General features: G+C 41.7%; 1 protein-coding gene across 1 annotated transcript in view; it reads right to left on the reverse strand.

Moving 5' to 3' along the window:
* Positions 1-13,698, reverse strand: part of Ddx10 (DEAD-box helicase 10) — a 135,713-nt gene extending 122,015 nt beyond the window's left edge. Inside the window, exons 1-7 of the mRNA XM_051156448.1 lie at positions 13,390-13,698; positions 10,088-10,148; positions 7,598-7,728; positions 5,964-6,122; positions 4,862-4,982; positions 3,535-3,724; positions 1,201-1,327 (exon numbers count right to left, since the gene is read on the reverse strand). Coding sequence (XP_051012405.1) covers positions 1,201-1,327; positions 3,535-3,724; positions 4,862-4,982; positions 5,964-6,122; positions 7,598-7,728; positions 10,088-10,148; positions 13,390-13,575 — 975 coding nt within the window. The 5' untranslated portion in view covers positions 13,576-13,698. The remainder of the gene's footprint in view (positions 1-1,200; positions 1,328-3,534; positions 3,725-4,861; positions 4,983-5,963; positions 6,123-7,597; positions 7,729-10,087; positions 10,149-13,389) is intronic.
* Between the last annotated feature and the right edge of the window lie 1,473 nt (positions 13,699-15,171).

Raw genomic sequence — 15,171 nt, forward strand, 5'->3', positions numbered from 1 at the left:
CCCGTTGGCTATATCTATGAGGGCTTTTCCAGAGAGGATTAGCTAAGAGGTAGGGGGCGCCCCACACTCTCTCTGCTCTCTGGCCACCATGGCATGAGCTGTTCTGCTCAGTCATACACATACCCCCATGACAGACTGAGACCTCTGAAAGCATGAGCTGAACTAACTCTTCCCTTATGGTAAATCTGTCAGACATTCTGTCCTGAGGGAAAGTCTGACTAAGACACTGAAAGGCAGGCATGGAGACTACTGTGGCAAGAAGAAAATCAGAGAGTTAGAGTAAAAACATTTCTGAACATTATTTCTTATTCTCTAGTAACAAACCCAACGCTTCCCTAAGAAGTAGAAAACTCTGAAATAGGTCCTAAGAATACCTGAAATCATTCTTTACAGAAAAATTACAGGTTTCAGTAGACAACAGAAACAAACCACCTCTTACCTTCCCAAAAGTTAGAACTCACCTGCAGGCTTTACATGCTAAGCTACTCAAAGGCAATAAATCTAGAGTTTACTATACATCTAGCATCAGGAATCTTACATATACAGAGAGGGTAGCATGTAAATCAACCATGGTCTTTTCTCTTTAAGGGAGAAACATTCAAATAACCCTGAACCCCTTATTCCTAGTACAGGGCTAGTATTCATCAATTATGTATTAACTAAATAAGGATCTAGACAAAATATTGCAGAAGAAATTTTCTTTTAAAGAACAACTGATCCTAAAAGAATTCTAAAAAGGATTTTCATGTATAGCAATTTAAATTTGCCTTTAAAAGCACCAACTATTTAGCCAGAATCAGGATAAAGGTATGAGCATTCCAAAAAGAAATGAGCAAGAAGCATAGGAAAAAAAGAGAATATTTAGTTCCATACACTTGGAGGAAAGAACTGCTACATTATAAAAGCCCCAACTTCCACCTAGCTAAGTTCCTTCTACCAAGACCTGATGGAGACTACTCTGTTCCCAGAATCACTAACGTCTACAACAGCACTGAAGGGAAGACAGCAGAGTCTGCCTTCATTGGGCTAAGTCTCATTCATGCTTTATTTTCCAACAAAAACACAGGATTACCAATCTTTATAGCTATGTCTCCTAGCACTGTGTAGTATACAGTCATTCCTTCTCTAACTGAAACCTGCCACTCAAGGGCAGTGATCCCACAGAAATACACTCAAAAGGAACAATCAAAGGGTCAATACCTCCTTGCAACTGGAGAAAAACACAATACTTTTCTTCTTTAGGTGGCTTCTCAAAAAGGAAAACAGCACACTAATTTTTTGGTGCAGCTCACAAACTATATAATTCTGTTCCAATGTAGCAGGGGTGCTTGCAGAAAAAAGAAAAACAAATTATTTTAACAATGTCATATTGCTGTTTTGAAATCAACACTAAAAAAAGGAATTTATCAGTGGTCCGTTATCCCAGTTTCTCCTTTTCTCTAATGTCCTCCATAGAAGCAGCTCATAATGACTAAGTATGTTCAAAATCATCTAGAGACTGTATGAAAACACACACACACAATGATACAAGATCGAGAGTCAACCACAAAAAGAAGGTAATGACCAGCATCTGTGGGAAGCAGCATGGGAAAACTTTGCTCAGCTGATGGCCAATGTCTACAACTTCTACTAAGGCGTGGGATTAGAGAAATACAAGCATTCATCTAAGCAATTTAGACTTAACATCTGCATGTTTCATGGAAAGTTTTACAAAGAAGAAATTATGTAAGTATTGAACTCACTTTAGTGATCATGTATGCTGAAGCACTTATAAAACAGTACATAGTTACCTGCAATTTACTTCACGTGCATGCCACATTAAGATGGCTTAACACACAAAACATGAAGAAATGGCTAGGAAAAGGAATCCCTGACACGGGCTAACCACATACAGCAAGTACAAAGGACTTACTGCAGGGATGACAGGAGGACACGGACTTGTTAGGGAGAAGCGGTTCAATGGGAGGAAACAGAGAATAAGAGAGGGTAATGGAAATATAATGGCTATATTATATGCACTATATTACATGTTTATACTATATGTATACATACAGATGAAATTCTGAATAAACAAAATTTCTAAAGAATTAATTGTAAAAGTCTGTTAGTTACATATTTGAAAAGTCATAATAATGTTTGAAAAGTATATATGGATTTACTCTTTAAAATTTTCTTATAGTTTTATTCCAAATTACTCTGGGGTATGAAAACCATTGGAGCCGGTCATGTTGGCGCACGCCTTTAATCCCAGCACTTGGAAGGCAGAGGCAGGCAGATCTCTGTGAGTTTGAGGCCAGCCTGGTCTACAAGAGTCCAGGACAGTCAGGGCTACTCAGAGAAACCCTGTCTTGGGGGTGGGGGGTGGGGCAGATTTTTTTAAATCATTGGAAAACATGAAGTCCAGTCTCAGGTTTTTCTTTAACCTCATCTGGTCAACAACATCAAGGTGGGCTCAATACCCATAGTATAGATTTATATTCAAGAACTGCATTTAAAACTTTCAATAAAAATTAGAGGTTTTTTTTTTTTTTTTTAAAATCTCTTTCTTTAGACTGACATTATTTCAAGAAAAAACTAAAAGAAAAAAACCAACTTTCCTTAAAAGGTGGACTTTCGGGCCATGGTGGCACACGCATTTAATCCCAGCACTTGGGAGGAAGAGGCAGCTGGATTGCTGAGTTTGAGGCCAGCCTGGTCTATATAGAGAGTCCTAGGAGAGCCAAGGCTACACAGAAAAGCCCTGTCTCAAAAAAACAAAGAAACAGACAAACAAAAAACTTTTAAGATGAAATAATAATGGATTTAATACCAATTATATCTTTTCAGTATCAAACTTATGGTCAATGCAAAATACATCTCCAGGAAGTCAACTGTGTCCATAGTCTATAATGACTCATATCAGATATCAAATACAATTTAAGATATAATTCCACCAACCATTTGTGTCCCACAAACATATACACCCTTCACTGTCACATAAACATATGTATTATAATCTATATTTATTAAACCTAAGGTAAAACAAAAGTAGCTGGAACAATTCCAAACAGAAAAACCTATTAGTAACTAAGTATTAGTGCATTTAGTATGTTCCCTAATGCACTAGTACTGCTTGCACTGTGACTTTGTACTCAATCCCAATAGAGTTACACATTATGTCCATGTCACTGCTCTAGATAACAAAGCCCATAGAAACACTCAAGATAATGAGAAGCCTTGTCAAGAGCAGTGTGTAACTCTGCCTCAGTATTTGCTGTCAGATCCTCTCTCGCCCATTTATTGTGGGAGTGGTTGGTAAGCAGTACAAGACCTGTTAACATCTTACCAAAAGTGCTTGCTCTCCAGACCACATTTTCAGAAATGTTGCATTAAAAGAGTCTCAGTTAAACATATATGCAGAATTTGAGTAATTTTAAAAGATATAAGTAATATGTTCTTTGTATCCAATAATAAAAAGCATATTCCACACAAAATAAAAATTTAGAATATCAATTCTTGAACTAAAAAAATGGTTCAGGGAGAAAGAGTTCCTACCTGTACTTTGCTTTTTCATGAACCCAGACATACTCAGGGTCTTTCAAACTCAAGCGTGCAAGGTCTTTTACAGATTTGGTCTGTGTGGCTGAGAAAAGTAAAGTCTGGCGTTTCTTGGGAAGATTTTCAATAATAGCATTCATGGTATCAGCAAAGCCCATATCCAAGATTCTATCTGCTTCATCAAGAACTAAAAAAACAAAAATTCAAGTTGCTCTATAATAGTTAAAGAATACGTCAAGCTAAATGAATTTAGTATACTGCTTGGAATTCTAAAGCAGAAAAAGACTCTGGCTAAGATAAGGATACAGTTTAGTGTTAGCGCAATTACCTAGCATGTGCAAGGCACTGGGTTCAAATCTCAGAATCACAATTCAAAAATAAGGTAGTAATGTAGTGGAAAACTGATAAAATCTAAACAGAGAAATAAAACCTAAATTTACACAGTATGTTGTTAATTGTACTAATGACAAATCAATCAAAGTAAGCAAGTTTAAAAGTAGGGGCAACTAGTTATAGGGCAATACAGAAACCCTACCACAGCAACTTTTCTGTAAGGACAGAAATATTCAAAGATGAAAAGCTATTAAAATACCCAAGAAGTAGCCTCTCCATGCAAAAAAAGATGTTCATTAAAACAAATGACAATCTGACCAGAGACGGCTCAGTGGACAAGCACCTGCCATGCACACATAAGGTCTAGAGTGCAGATCTCCAGCACCCACACGAAAAGCAAAGTCCCAGCACTCAAGAGACGGGATCCCCAGGCATCTGGTCAGCTGTACTTGCCAGTCCACTGTGTTCCTCGTTTATCAGAGACCCCGCCTCAGTAAATAACGTGCAAAGCAAAGAGGAAGACACCTGACATCAGTCTCTGGACTCTACTCACACCCACACAGGTGTGAACACACATACACCGCATACACATACATGTGCCAGAAAGAAAAATACTCAAATAACTAGCTAAATATGTTAGAAACCATCTATTTTCCTTTTCAATTAAAGAAGAATATCAATCTTTTACTCTCTTGATTTAAGAGTCCAAATGCCAGCCAGGTATGGAGGCGCACGCCTTTAATCCCAGCACTTGGGAGGCAGAGGCAGGCAGATCTCAAAAACCAAAAAGTCCAAATGCCAAAATAAAAGTACAAATTATTTCTCAAATTATTTTCATCATGTTATCTAATATGACATTTCCACTATTAAATCTCAGAAGGGCTTTCTCGGTAATGCGCTAGTGTTTGTTGCTTGCCTGCTTGCTTGCTTGCTTGCTTGCTTGGAATTTCGTTTTATTTTGTTTTGTATTATCAGAAATCATAAGACCCACCTAACATCTGAAGATTGGTGGCGTGAAAACATATTGTTTCATCCATGTGTTGAAGAAGTCGGCCTGGTGTGCAAACGAGTATATTTATGTTGTTGATCCTCTCAGCTTCATGTTTCAGATCCTGCAAATAGTTGTTTCCATGGTTACACACATATGCCTCACAGCAGCCCATGTACAACTATGAAATCCATTTGCACATGGAATTTCATCAGAGTAGTTTTGATACTTAGAAATAAATACCACTTTTCCCTTCCAGTTCTGTAGCACATCCACCACATTTCCAAGTTAAATCAAAGTCTTCAGTGAAGGCTTAAGAAGCTCAGAAACTCCTCTTCACCCCTTCATCACACTCAGGATTCTGAGGCTAAGAAAAACTAACAAATGACTGTGCCAAGACTTGATTTCCTATTAAAACGGTCTCAAAACTTGGAATTATTCCCACTCTTTAAGTCAGGTCGAGGGCCACTGCACAGGCTCTCCCATTTTATTGGAGGGGAGGGGAGCGCTAAGTACGCACTACAGTTTACAGTCTCCAGGTTCTCACCTTAAGACAAACACCATCAGATGCTATTAAATGTTAAAACAAGTAACAGGTAAATGAGCAGGGTTTGTGATGCTACCTCCTCCTTGCTTGTGTCCATCTGAATAGAAATTTAAGAACTGCTTATCCTCACAGTCCTAAATGACACAGCAGACACAACCATCTCAGATGGACTAAAAAGTCAACAAAAGTTGACTAGGTTTTACCATGATCTAAGTAAGTATTCCTCAAAATAATTCTCTTCCTTTCATGTGACAGTGACATAGCAATGTTTTTTTTTTTATTCAGCCTTTTAGATATCCTATCAAAAGGTACTATATCCACATACTGTTAGGCTCTTTTTCCCAAAACATACAAATATGTTTGTTCTAGTTACCCTGTACATCTGTCTGAAAGCCTCATCAATTCAGATACTGACAAGAATGGACTTTGTAGACCTATGTGGATGACAGTGATCACACTGAGGCCCCATCCAAAAGGGAAATCCATTTATATGAGTCCTCCATCTCCCTCCCCCGTCATCTCCAGAGCGATGTTGGGCAACGGCAGATAAGGACAGACCTTCCCACCAATGATGAGGCCAGCTGAAAACTCATGATTCTTTCCTACTCTGCGTAGAACTTCAAATGTCTGATAGGCCAGTTCTCGAGTAGGTGAAATTATCAGAACTCCTAGGCCATCCATTGAAGTCCACTGCAGCCGGTATAAGGCTTCCAACACCTTAAGGATGAGAAAAAAAAAAATTGTATTCAATAATCACTTAGACAAGTCCGCATTTTGACTCAAATCTCAAAGCAAAAGGCATTCCTCTCACAAGTTTTATCCAATCTCAAAGAGATGTTTTCTTCCAACTAACACAACCCCAATTCAGAGAGAAAAGAGAAGCCCTAAGGTAACTCATCTGACGTCAGAGCCAGGCAATCAGAAGACCAACTATTGCAGAGGGCATGTGAACCACTGAATTATGAACAAGCAATTTATTTTCCAAACAAAAGCCACATCATAATCTGTACTGCTGCTACAGTGCTACAGTGACTGGGTTCCCTCCATACAGAAAGACACTGCTGTAATAGTCATAAGGAAGAACAACAGCTGTAGTTTAAGAGGCCTAGTTTTAAGGAGTCTGAAACAAACTACGACTTTCTTTCTCCAGGGCCAGTTGTTTTTTTAAGAACCAAATTAAGAAACCAACTAAGCAACTGAGATGTAAGTGAATTCCTAAGTAGTTCTACTACCCTACTACTATACTACTATAAAAGACAGCAGTTACCAATGTTCCAGAAAATTCTCAACACCCAAATCCCCTTGATGTGAGCTGTAGTAAAACACTATCTGCCATGTTTAACAGAGTCACCTTCATCAGAACAACTGTAACTACTGCCAAGAGACCCCCTGAGATTGAGCTTGTTGGTGTTCCTTATAGCAGATACTGGAATGTTCTCTGGACCCGTCACCTGAGAGTCTGGCCACTCCCTCCTGAGCCTCCCAGTCATTCATATATCATCTTCCCTAACTGTACGTGGCCTCAGTGTGTCAAGAGGAGCTGGAGTATACAGATGTAGGGGGGCCAACTGAAGAGAAGCTGTCGGTGCAGCTATAGGGGTGTCATAGCCATGCTGGGATGGAGTTAGCCATCCTGTTCAATTAACCCCTCACTTGTTCTATAAGTAAGCCCAAAATTGGACTTTAGTGGAATCATACTTAGCATTTTCTTGGAGGTGCCTGTAAGGTAGGAATAGATAATTGTTTACAAATCCCTGGGGAAAGAATTCTCACAACATGACTATATTTCAGCCTTACCCTAGGCAGGTGGCAAATATAAAAACCACAGGCAAGGTCGCAAGGGTGAAAGCAGAGGCAGCTTTCCCCAGCAGGTCTCCTGGGAATTGTATCAAATGAAATAAGCCAAGCACAGAGGCAGAACAGGACTGTCCTAAACTACCACCATGGAATACCCACCTCCTTCAGCATGCAGAAGTGATTCCTTGAAGGAAATAAGTGACTGAGTGCCTACCATGGGCAAGGCACTGTGACAGGCGCTAAGGAGCTTGAGAGCAGGAAAACAAGGTAGATGTGGCTCCTGTCTGGCCAAGAACTCCAACAGGAAACAACCATTCACATAACTGTTACCTTGTAGGTATAGAACATTACAAAATAATGTAATAGAGGCTCTGATCCAAAATAATTGTACTTACTGGAACAAGAAAAGCCAACGTCTTGCCGGATCCAGTTTTAGCAGCTCCAAGCACGTCTTTACCTTGCAGAGCCAACCCTATGGTCTGCTTCTGTATCTCTGTTACCAAGCGGTACTGAGCCTCTTGCAAACCTAGCAGTATGGAGAGGAGAAGTATACTTAACAAAATTGCTAAAGCTGGGCAGCGGTGGCGCACTTGGGAAGCAGAGGCAGGTGGATCTCTATGAGTTCGAGGCCAGCTTAGTCTACAAAGTGAGTCCAGGACAGCCAAGGCTACACAGAGAAACCCTGTGTCGAAAAAACAAAGCAAAAGAATGATGCTACAGGCAGGACTATGTCCCTATCACTAACAGATGGCTGGAAGTTCTTCTGTTCTACCCTGATGAAAATCACAAATAGGCAAAGAACAGCTCACTTAAATGTGAAGGTCTGGGGGCTCATAGCCTAGCCTTCCAAACCTCCAGTCACTGAGGTCTATATCCTGAAAACTAAAAGCATGTAACTCCAAACTTTCAACACTTCAGGCAATAAGTAAATGAAACGATTCATCACATAAAGTGCTTGCTGTGCAAGCCTGATGACCTGAGTTCAATCCCTGGGACCAAATGAAGGAGAGGACTGACTTCACAGAATTTTTTCTGACCTCCACATGAGCACAGTGGCAATCACACCCCCCTCCAACACACACATTCCAGTAATAATAATAAATTAGTTGTTTTGTTTTGTGCTAAGCTGGAGACTGACTGTTCTAGTGTTCAAGACAGAGGCTTATTTGAGGACTTAGGCAATACGTAAAATGGTGACAACATGGATGAACCTAAAATAAATTCTATTAAATAAAATTAAACAAGGCAGGCACGGAAAGACAGATAACAAATGATCTCATGTTTATAGATCCTAAAAAGAAAAAGAACATTACCAGAAACTGAGGGAGTGCAGAGATAGAAAACTATTACTTAAATGTACACAGGTTGGAATAAGTTCAAGAGCTACATAGTAGGCTGGGGAGAGATATTATGGGTTGGGGACAGCTCAATCTGTAGAGTGTTTACTTAGATGTACCCAGGTTTAATCCCTGGGTACATGCCTATAATACCAGTAGTTAGGATGCAGACAGGAAGATCACAAGTTCAAGGTCATCCTCAGCTACATAGCAATAGCAGTACTGAGTCCAGTCTTGAATACATGAGACCTATCTCAAAAACAAAAGCAGATACGTTGCATATAATATCACAATAACCATAGCTAATTCTAATTTATGCTTTCATGCTTGAAAAGTGCTGAGAGAAAATCTTAAGTGTCCTGATCAAGAAGGAAAGACTAAGTATATTAATAAGCTTGATTTATGTACATATTTCAAGTCATAGTATTATACACTATAAACATAACATAATTTTGTCAGAGAAAAAAACGACAATACAAAAAAGAGGCCATTTGTAAGTCAAAGTGGCAGACCTACCATAGACCCGTGTCTCTTTTTTTTTTTGGCGGTGGGGGCGTGGTGTTAAGACAGGGTTTCTCTGTCACCCTGGCTATCCAGGACTCACTCTGTAGACTAGGCTAGCCTTAAACTCACAGCAATCCGCCTGTCTCTCCCTCCCAGCGCTGGAATTAGAGACATGCATCACCACACCCAGCTTCACAGACTCGTCTCTTCAAGCCCTGGAACCACTCCTGTCAGCATCTTAGCCTTGGGCTTCTGGCCATCTGTCCTAAGGAGACGTCTACTGCCAAGAAGACTGCTGTTTTTACGTGGCTACCCACAAAACTAGCACAAAGGGTAACAGGCTTTTGTTCGTTCTCCTACTTACCTAATAGAATCATAAAGTTTCATTCAAAATTTTCAGATTCCTGGTCATTTTTAACTAATATTCAACCAATCCAGAAAGAATAAGAAATAAAAAACTAGTTAAAACAGTGTTCTAGAGGTGAGTATGATGGTACAAGCCTGGCAGGAGGGTTGCTGAGTCTAAGGATAGTCTGAACTATGAAGGGAGTTCAAGGCTCTCCTACATAACAAAACCCTGTTTCAAAAAAAAAGCAAACCTCGTATTTATGGTATTTCATAATGTCAAAAATGTCCTAAGATTTGTTTTCCCCAGGCTAACCTTTCTCTGAAATATCGTCCCTTAAATAAAAGGCAATGGGGCAAGAGATAGACCAGTCAGTAAAGTGCATAAGGACCTGAGTTCAATCCCCAGAGCCTACAAAAAACAAACAAACAAACAAACATCACAAGTGGTGGTGTGAGCTTTTCAAGCTAGACTAGAAGGTAAAAACAGGAGGATTCCTGGGGCTTGCTGGTCAGCCAACCTAGCATAATTAGTGAGCCCCGGGTCAATGAGCAATCCTGCCTTAAGAGAACACTTTCCCTAGAGATAATACCCAAGGCTGCCATCTGACCTCCACACACAGGCATGTTTTTTTAAAAATTTTAGAAGAGCGTTTGCAAATCTAATGCTCTATCCTAAAAATGACCATATATACCTACCTTTCAGTGTTTTTTTGGACAAAGGGAAATCTGAAAATCTTGTAATTTCATTTACATTTATCTGGAAAGAAAAAGATTGTAAAAAGAAAATAATATCAGACAAAATAAGAAATTCTAGATAATTCATTAGTTTCATAATATAACCCCTACCCTTTCCCCCTACATTGTCCTGCCTAGCTCATCCTTCATATAACCAAATTATAGGCAAACCAATACTTCTAAATAAGTCATTTATTCAAATAACATGATGTCCCATGGAGGAACCTCAACTGGCAGATACTGTTCCACACAGGACTTAAGATGTGTTCCTCCTTCCTTATACTTGTGGTACCACTAACTAATGAGCTGCTTTCACAGGATGTACAATACCCAAAGGAGGAAGGAGTGGCAGATAGCACTGATTGTCAACTTCAGGAAACAAACTTTTAGGCATGTCTATGATGCCGTTTCTAAGTTGGGTTTACTAAGGTGGGAAGACTCGCCCTAAATGCAAACAACACCAGCACTCATCTGTTTCCTATCTGTGGACAAAACATGGCCAGCCATCTCACCCTCCTGCTGCCATCTTCCTCCTGCCAAGAGAGGCTGTGCCCACTCAAACTAGAAGCCAAAATAAATCCTTCTCTCGTTAAGTTGCTTCTTGTCAGCTTTTTTAGGCTCATGACAACGAGACAAGTAACTAATACAGAAAGATGGTACTAAGAACTGGGGCTGTTGTTAAAAGCCTGATGATGTGATCCATACGCCTTCAGCACTTGTTTGTCATAGGAATGGAGAAGAGTGTGGGACTTCAAGGTAGACAAGTCTTAGCATGTGCAAGCACACCTTAATAAGATATCCAGGTCAAAGTGCAAAAGACCATAATGCCAAGAGAAATGTAGATAGTACAGGCCCAGTTCATGAGGTTCAGAGGGACAAAAACTCTAAAGAGAAACCCTGTGTTCTTCTGGAAAAGGAACCTCAAGAACAAAGCTCTACCCACTGAAGCCTAAGGAAAATGCAAATGCATTTTAAAGGACCTAAACTGAGGATGCTACTCAAGAGGCTCCCTACTCTGAAACCAACCACTTAGGAGGTGCCTCCTTTGGATCGACACAAAGAAGTTGACCTAAGTGTAGTCCAAAGAAGACAGGCTGTATCTCAAACTGACAGAACTTGCAGTTTGGCATTGCCGTCCACATGGTACTAGTTTCACAGGCATCTGGGATCACGGAGGTTCACACTCAGGTTCCAAAGAGCCAGTAAGGCCAGGCAAATGTGTGGCAGGGTCAGAGTCTCTGCAAGAAGGCCCCAAGAAGTCATCATGTGAATGTGTGATGAAGTCTAAGTAATGACAGAAGCCACAAGCTGCTGGACCATGGGGACTGATGAAAGCTCAGGTGTAGAATGGAGCCAACTCAAGAGGGTATGTGTACTGCAGGGGATAAAGCTACAGAGGCGAAGTTACCCGAGCCCTCTGAGCCCAGATGAGTCCTTCATTAGTCTCCTATGTCAGACTTGGAGGTTTGTTTGTTGTTTGCCCTGCTAGGTTTCAGTACGGCTTTTGTCAAATCCGTCACTGCTACGACTCCATTCCTTCCTTTTGGAATGAGAATGTTTACTCTGTGCTATTATGTATTAGAATTATGTAACTTGTTTTTAGGAGCTCACCGTTAAGAGCTTGCCTTGGCCTCAGAAGAGACTTTAGGCTTTTTAAAACAGTACTGTGACCGGTTTTTGAAAAAATATATGAGGATTTTTTGAGATGAAATGAATGCATTTTTGCATTATGAGATGGTCTTGAGCCAATGGGGGACAAAGGGCAGAAAGTGATCTGGTTAGATGTCAGTTGACATGAGGTAGACTGGGAACAGTTCATATCATCAACTACATGAGATCTAAAATTGCACAGAAGACACACTTCTAGACATGACTGTCCACAATTTCTAGTTTGAACTAACTGAGGTGAAAGCCCCAAATGTGGGCAGCACCATTCCGTGGGCTGGGATTCCAGACTGAATAAAAAGGAGAAACTTAGATGAATACCAATACTCAATTTTTATTTGCTTCCTGACTTAAGACACAACATGACCAGTGGCCTCAGGTTCCTGACTCCAGGTCTTTCCTGCCAAGGCAGGAAGAGATGTCAGATTGTCAAAGTGCTGACTATGGGGCTACTCATCTAGGGACACTGGCTACAAGGTGGGGATGCCGTAACAGACCAGCACATTCCAGCTTCTCTCTACACTGATTCACGGTGGAAAACATGAAGAAAATAAGAGGCACAGAACAGGGGACGATGCTAAGGGCCTCAGTCGAAATCACAACTTAAAAGGCAAAAGCTTTGGAAGTCAACACAGGTCTAGGTTTCAGCTCCACTACTAGATGTGAGAAATTAGGACAAATTTCATTTTTTGTTTGCCTGGGTTTCTTTTGTTTTGTTTTTTGAGACAGGGTTTCCTTTTTTGTTGTTTTGTGTTGGGTTTTTTGTTTGTTTTGTTTGTTTGTTTGTTTGTTTGTTTGAGACAGGCTTTCTCTGTGTAGCCCTGGCTGTCCTAGACTCATTTGTAGACCAGGCTAGCCTCGAACTAACAAAGCTCCGCCTGCATCTACCTCCCAAGTGCTGGGATTACAGGTGTGCGCAGCACGCGCTCCCTCCCCGCACCCTGCCCCGCCCCGCTAGGGCAAGTTTCTTATCCTCTCCAAACTCCATGGTTCTCCTCCGTAAAATGGAATATTAAGATCCACACCTCAGATAGGGGCGAAGAATATAAAACACATGGAGACTACTTCTAAAAGTAGATATTATTTCTACTACTTTAAACATTTTCCAAGAACAGCATTTTCCTATGCCATCCCAGATTTTATTCTCTTATTTCATTATTGAGACAGTTTCATACATCTCTGGCTGACCTCGAACTTGCTATAAAGCTGCAGGTGACTTTGTACCTCTGATCCCCTGCCTCCACCTCCCTAGTATGTACCCTGACCAGGTGGAGCTGGGGACTGAACCCACAGCTTCCCGCATGTTGGGCCAGCACTCTACTGAACTACATCTTCGGCTCTCACTCCACAGCTGTCACTATTCTGTATTCTGTAACCACTGCAGCATTAAGCGTCCCTACCCGGAGTATCATTGCATTTCTACCGCTTTTCCCAGAACTGCGGCAAGCAGAAGAGCCAAGACCTGGGGAGCGACACCCAACAGACCAACCACTTGTGAGGCCTCCCTGGCCGGGTCCGCCCCCTTTCCCGGCCACCCTTCCCGGATGTCCATCACAGCGGCGACACCGCCCACCCTGGCTCCCCAGAGCCCGCCTCACCTTCTCGTAGTTCTGCATGAGGCGGCTGATGCCCTCGCGCTCGACCTGCCATTCCGGCTTCTTCAGTTGCTTCCTCCGCTCCTTCTTTTGGTGCTGCCTGTAGCTGTGTTTTTTCTTCCAGCGGTTGAAGCTCCGAACTGGGTCGGGTCGGGCTCCCTGACCCAGAGAATCAACCGTTTTACCCATGGCGGAGGCTGACAAGGACCCACGCCGACCCCCAGACGTGAGACACCTCCTGCCTTAAGTACCGCACGGAATACGCGAACCCAGCGCGTGGAGAGTGCGCGGGGACGCATGCGCAAACCCGGGAGCCCGCCCCCCGCCCCAAGCTTTGGGAAAGTGGGCACACGCTAATGACGACAGTCAATGCGCGGGCGATGATTGGTGATTTGGCTTCCGTAGGGCGGAGCTTTCTCAAGGCTTGTGGAGAAGCGTGCTCAGAGGAACGGGGCGTGCACGACTGCTTCTCAGGAGCGTGGGGGCAGTGGACTTCCGGAAACAGCGCGTTTGCGCTACCTATGGCTACTATGGTGACGTCATACTAACCGAAGTAAAGTATTATTTTTCTTCGTTCTGAGTTCGGCTGTACCTAGCATTCGAGAGCGCGCTTCTACGCGTTATAGATTATGTGTGTTGTAATCGAAATCTTCGTTCTACATTTTATGACCCAGAACGCAGAAAGATTTGTCTAAAATCTGCGGGTTGATGACTAATTTCCATCCACTAACGTGTACATCCCTAGAAATAAAAAAAAGGGCATTTATGTCCTTCAGAATCCTCCCCTCAGCCCCTCAGACAATGACCACAGTAATGAAGGTCAAAAAACGATGGCTAGAACTAAAAAAAATAGAGAAAGTATGTTGGACAAATCAATTGGCTTTACTTTTTTGTTGTTGTTTCGTTTTTCGAGACAGGGTTTCTCTGTGTAGCCCTGGCTGTCCAAGAACTTATTCTGTAGACCAGGCTAGCCTCAAACCCAGAGATCTGCCTTTCTCAGCCTCCTGCACTGCTGAGATTAAAGGTGTGTGCATTCACGACCCAGCTCAAGTTCCCTTTTTTTGTTTTTGTTTGTTTTAAAGATTTATTTATTATGTATACAATGTTTTGCCTGCATATAACACCATTAGATCACATTACAAATGGTTGTGAACTGAACTCAGGACCTTTGAAACAGCAGCCAATGCTCTTAACCTCTGAGCCATCTCTCCAGCCCTCACGTTCCCTTTTTGACCCCACTTACCAACACAAATATCCTGATTCTAAGTCTTATTCACCAATTGGGAGCCACTAATTCAAACCGGAGAGGAAGGCCACCAGCTGCACTATCTCCACATTCAGTAACCAGATATTATCTCAATAAAGGAAAGAAACATGGCACTTGGGAGGCTGAGGCAGGCAAATCATTGTGAGTTCGAGGCCAGCCTGGTCTACAGAGTGAGTCCAGGACAGCCAAGGCTACACAGAGAAACCCTGTCTCGAAAGAAGCAAAAACAAAAACCAAAAAACGGAAGAAACGTGAAAGTGTATGTGTACACGTGTGAAGGAGAGATAAACCTGTTTTTGTTATGATCCCAAGTGTTGGATGGGGAACGGTCTTGTGAGAGAACAGGTGATATTAATCCACTAGAAGGTAAACCACCTCATGTGGAAGCTTGATTGTCACCAGCTGAAAAGATCTGTGAACAGACTCTGGGAGGAGATACATAAATGAACCAGAAACAAGAGGCCAAGGAACTGAAGAGCTAAAGAGCTAAAAGCTAAAGAGCTCCTTCTATGTCTACA

The sequence above is a fragment of the Acomys russatus genome, chromosome 14, assembly GCF_903995435.1.
Source record: "Acomys russatus chromosome 14, mAcoRus1.1, whole genome shotgun sequence".
NCBI lineage: Eukaryota > Metazoa > Chordata > Mammalia > Rodentia > Muridae > Acomys > Acomys russatus.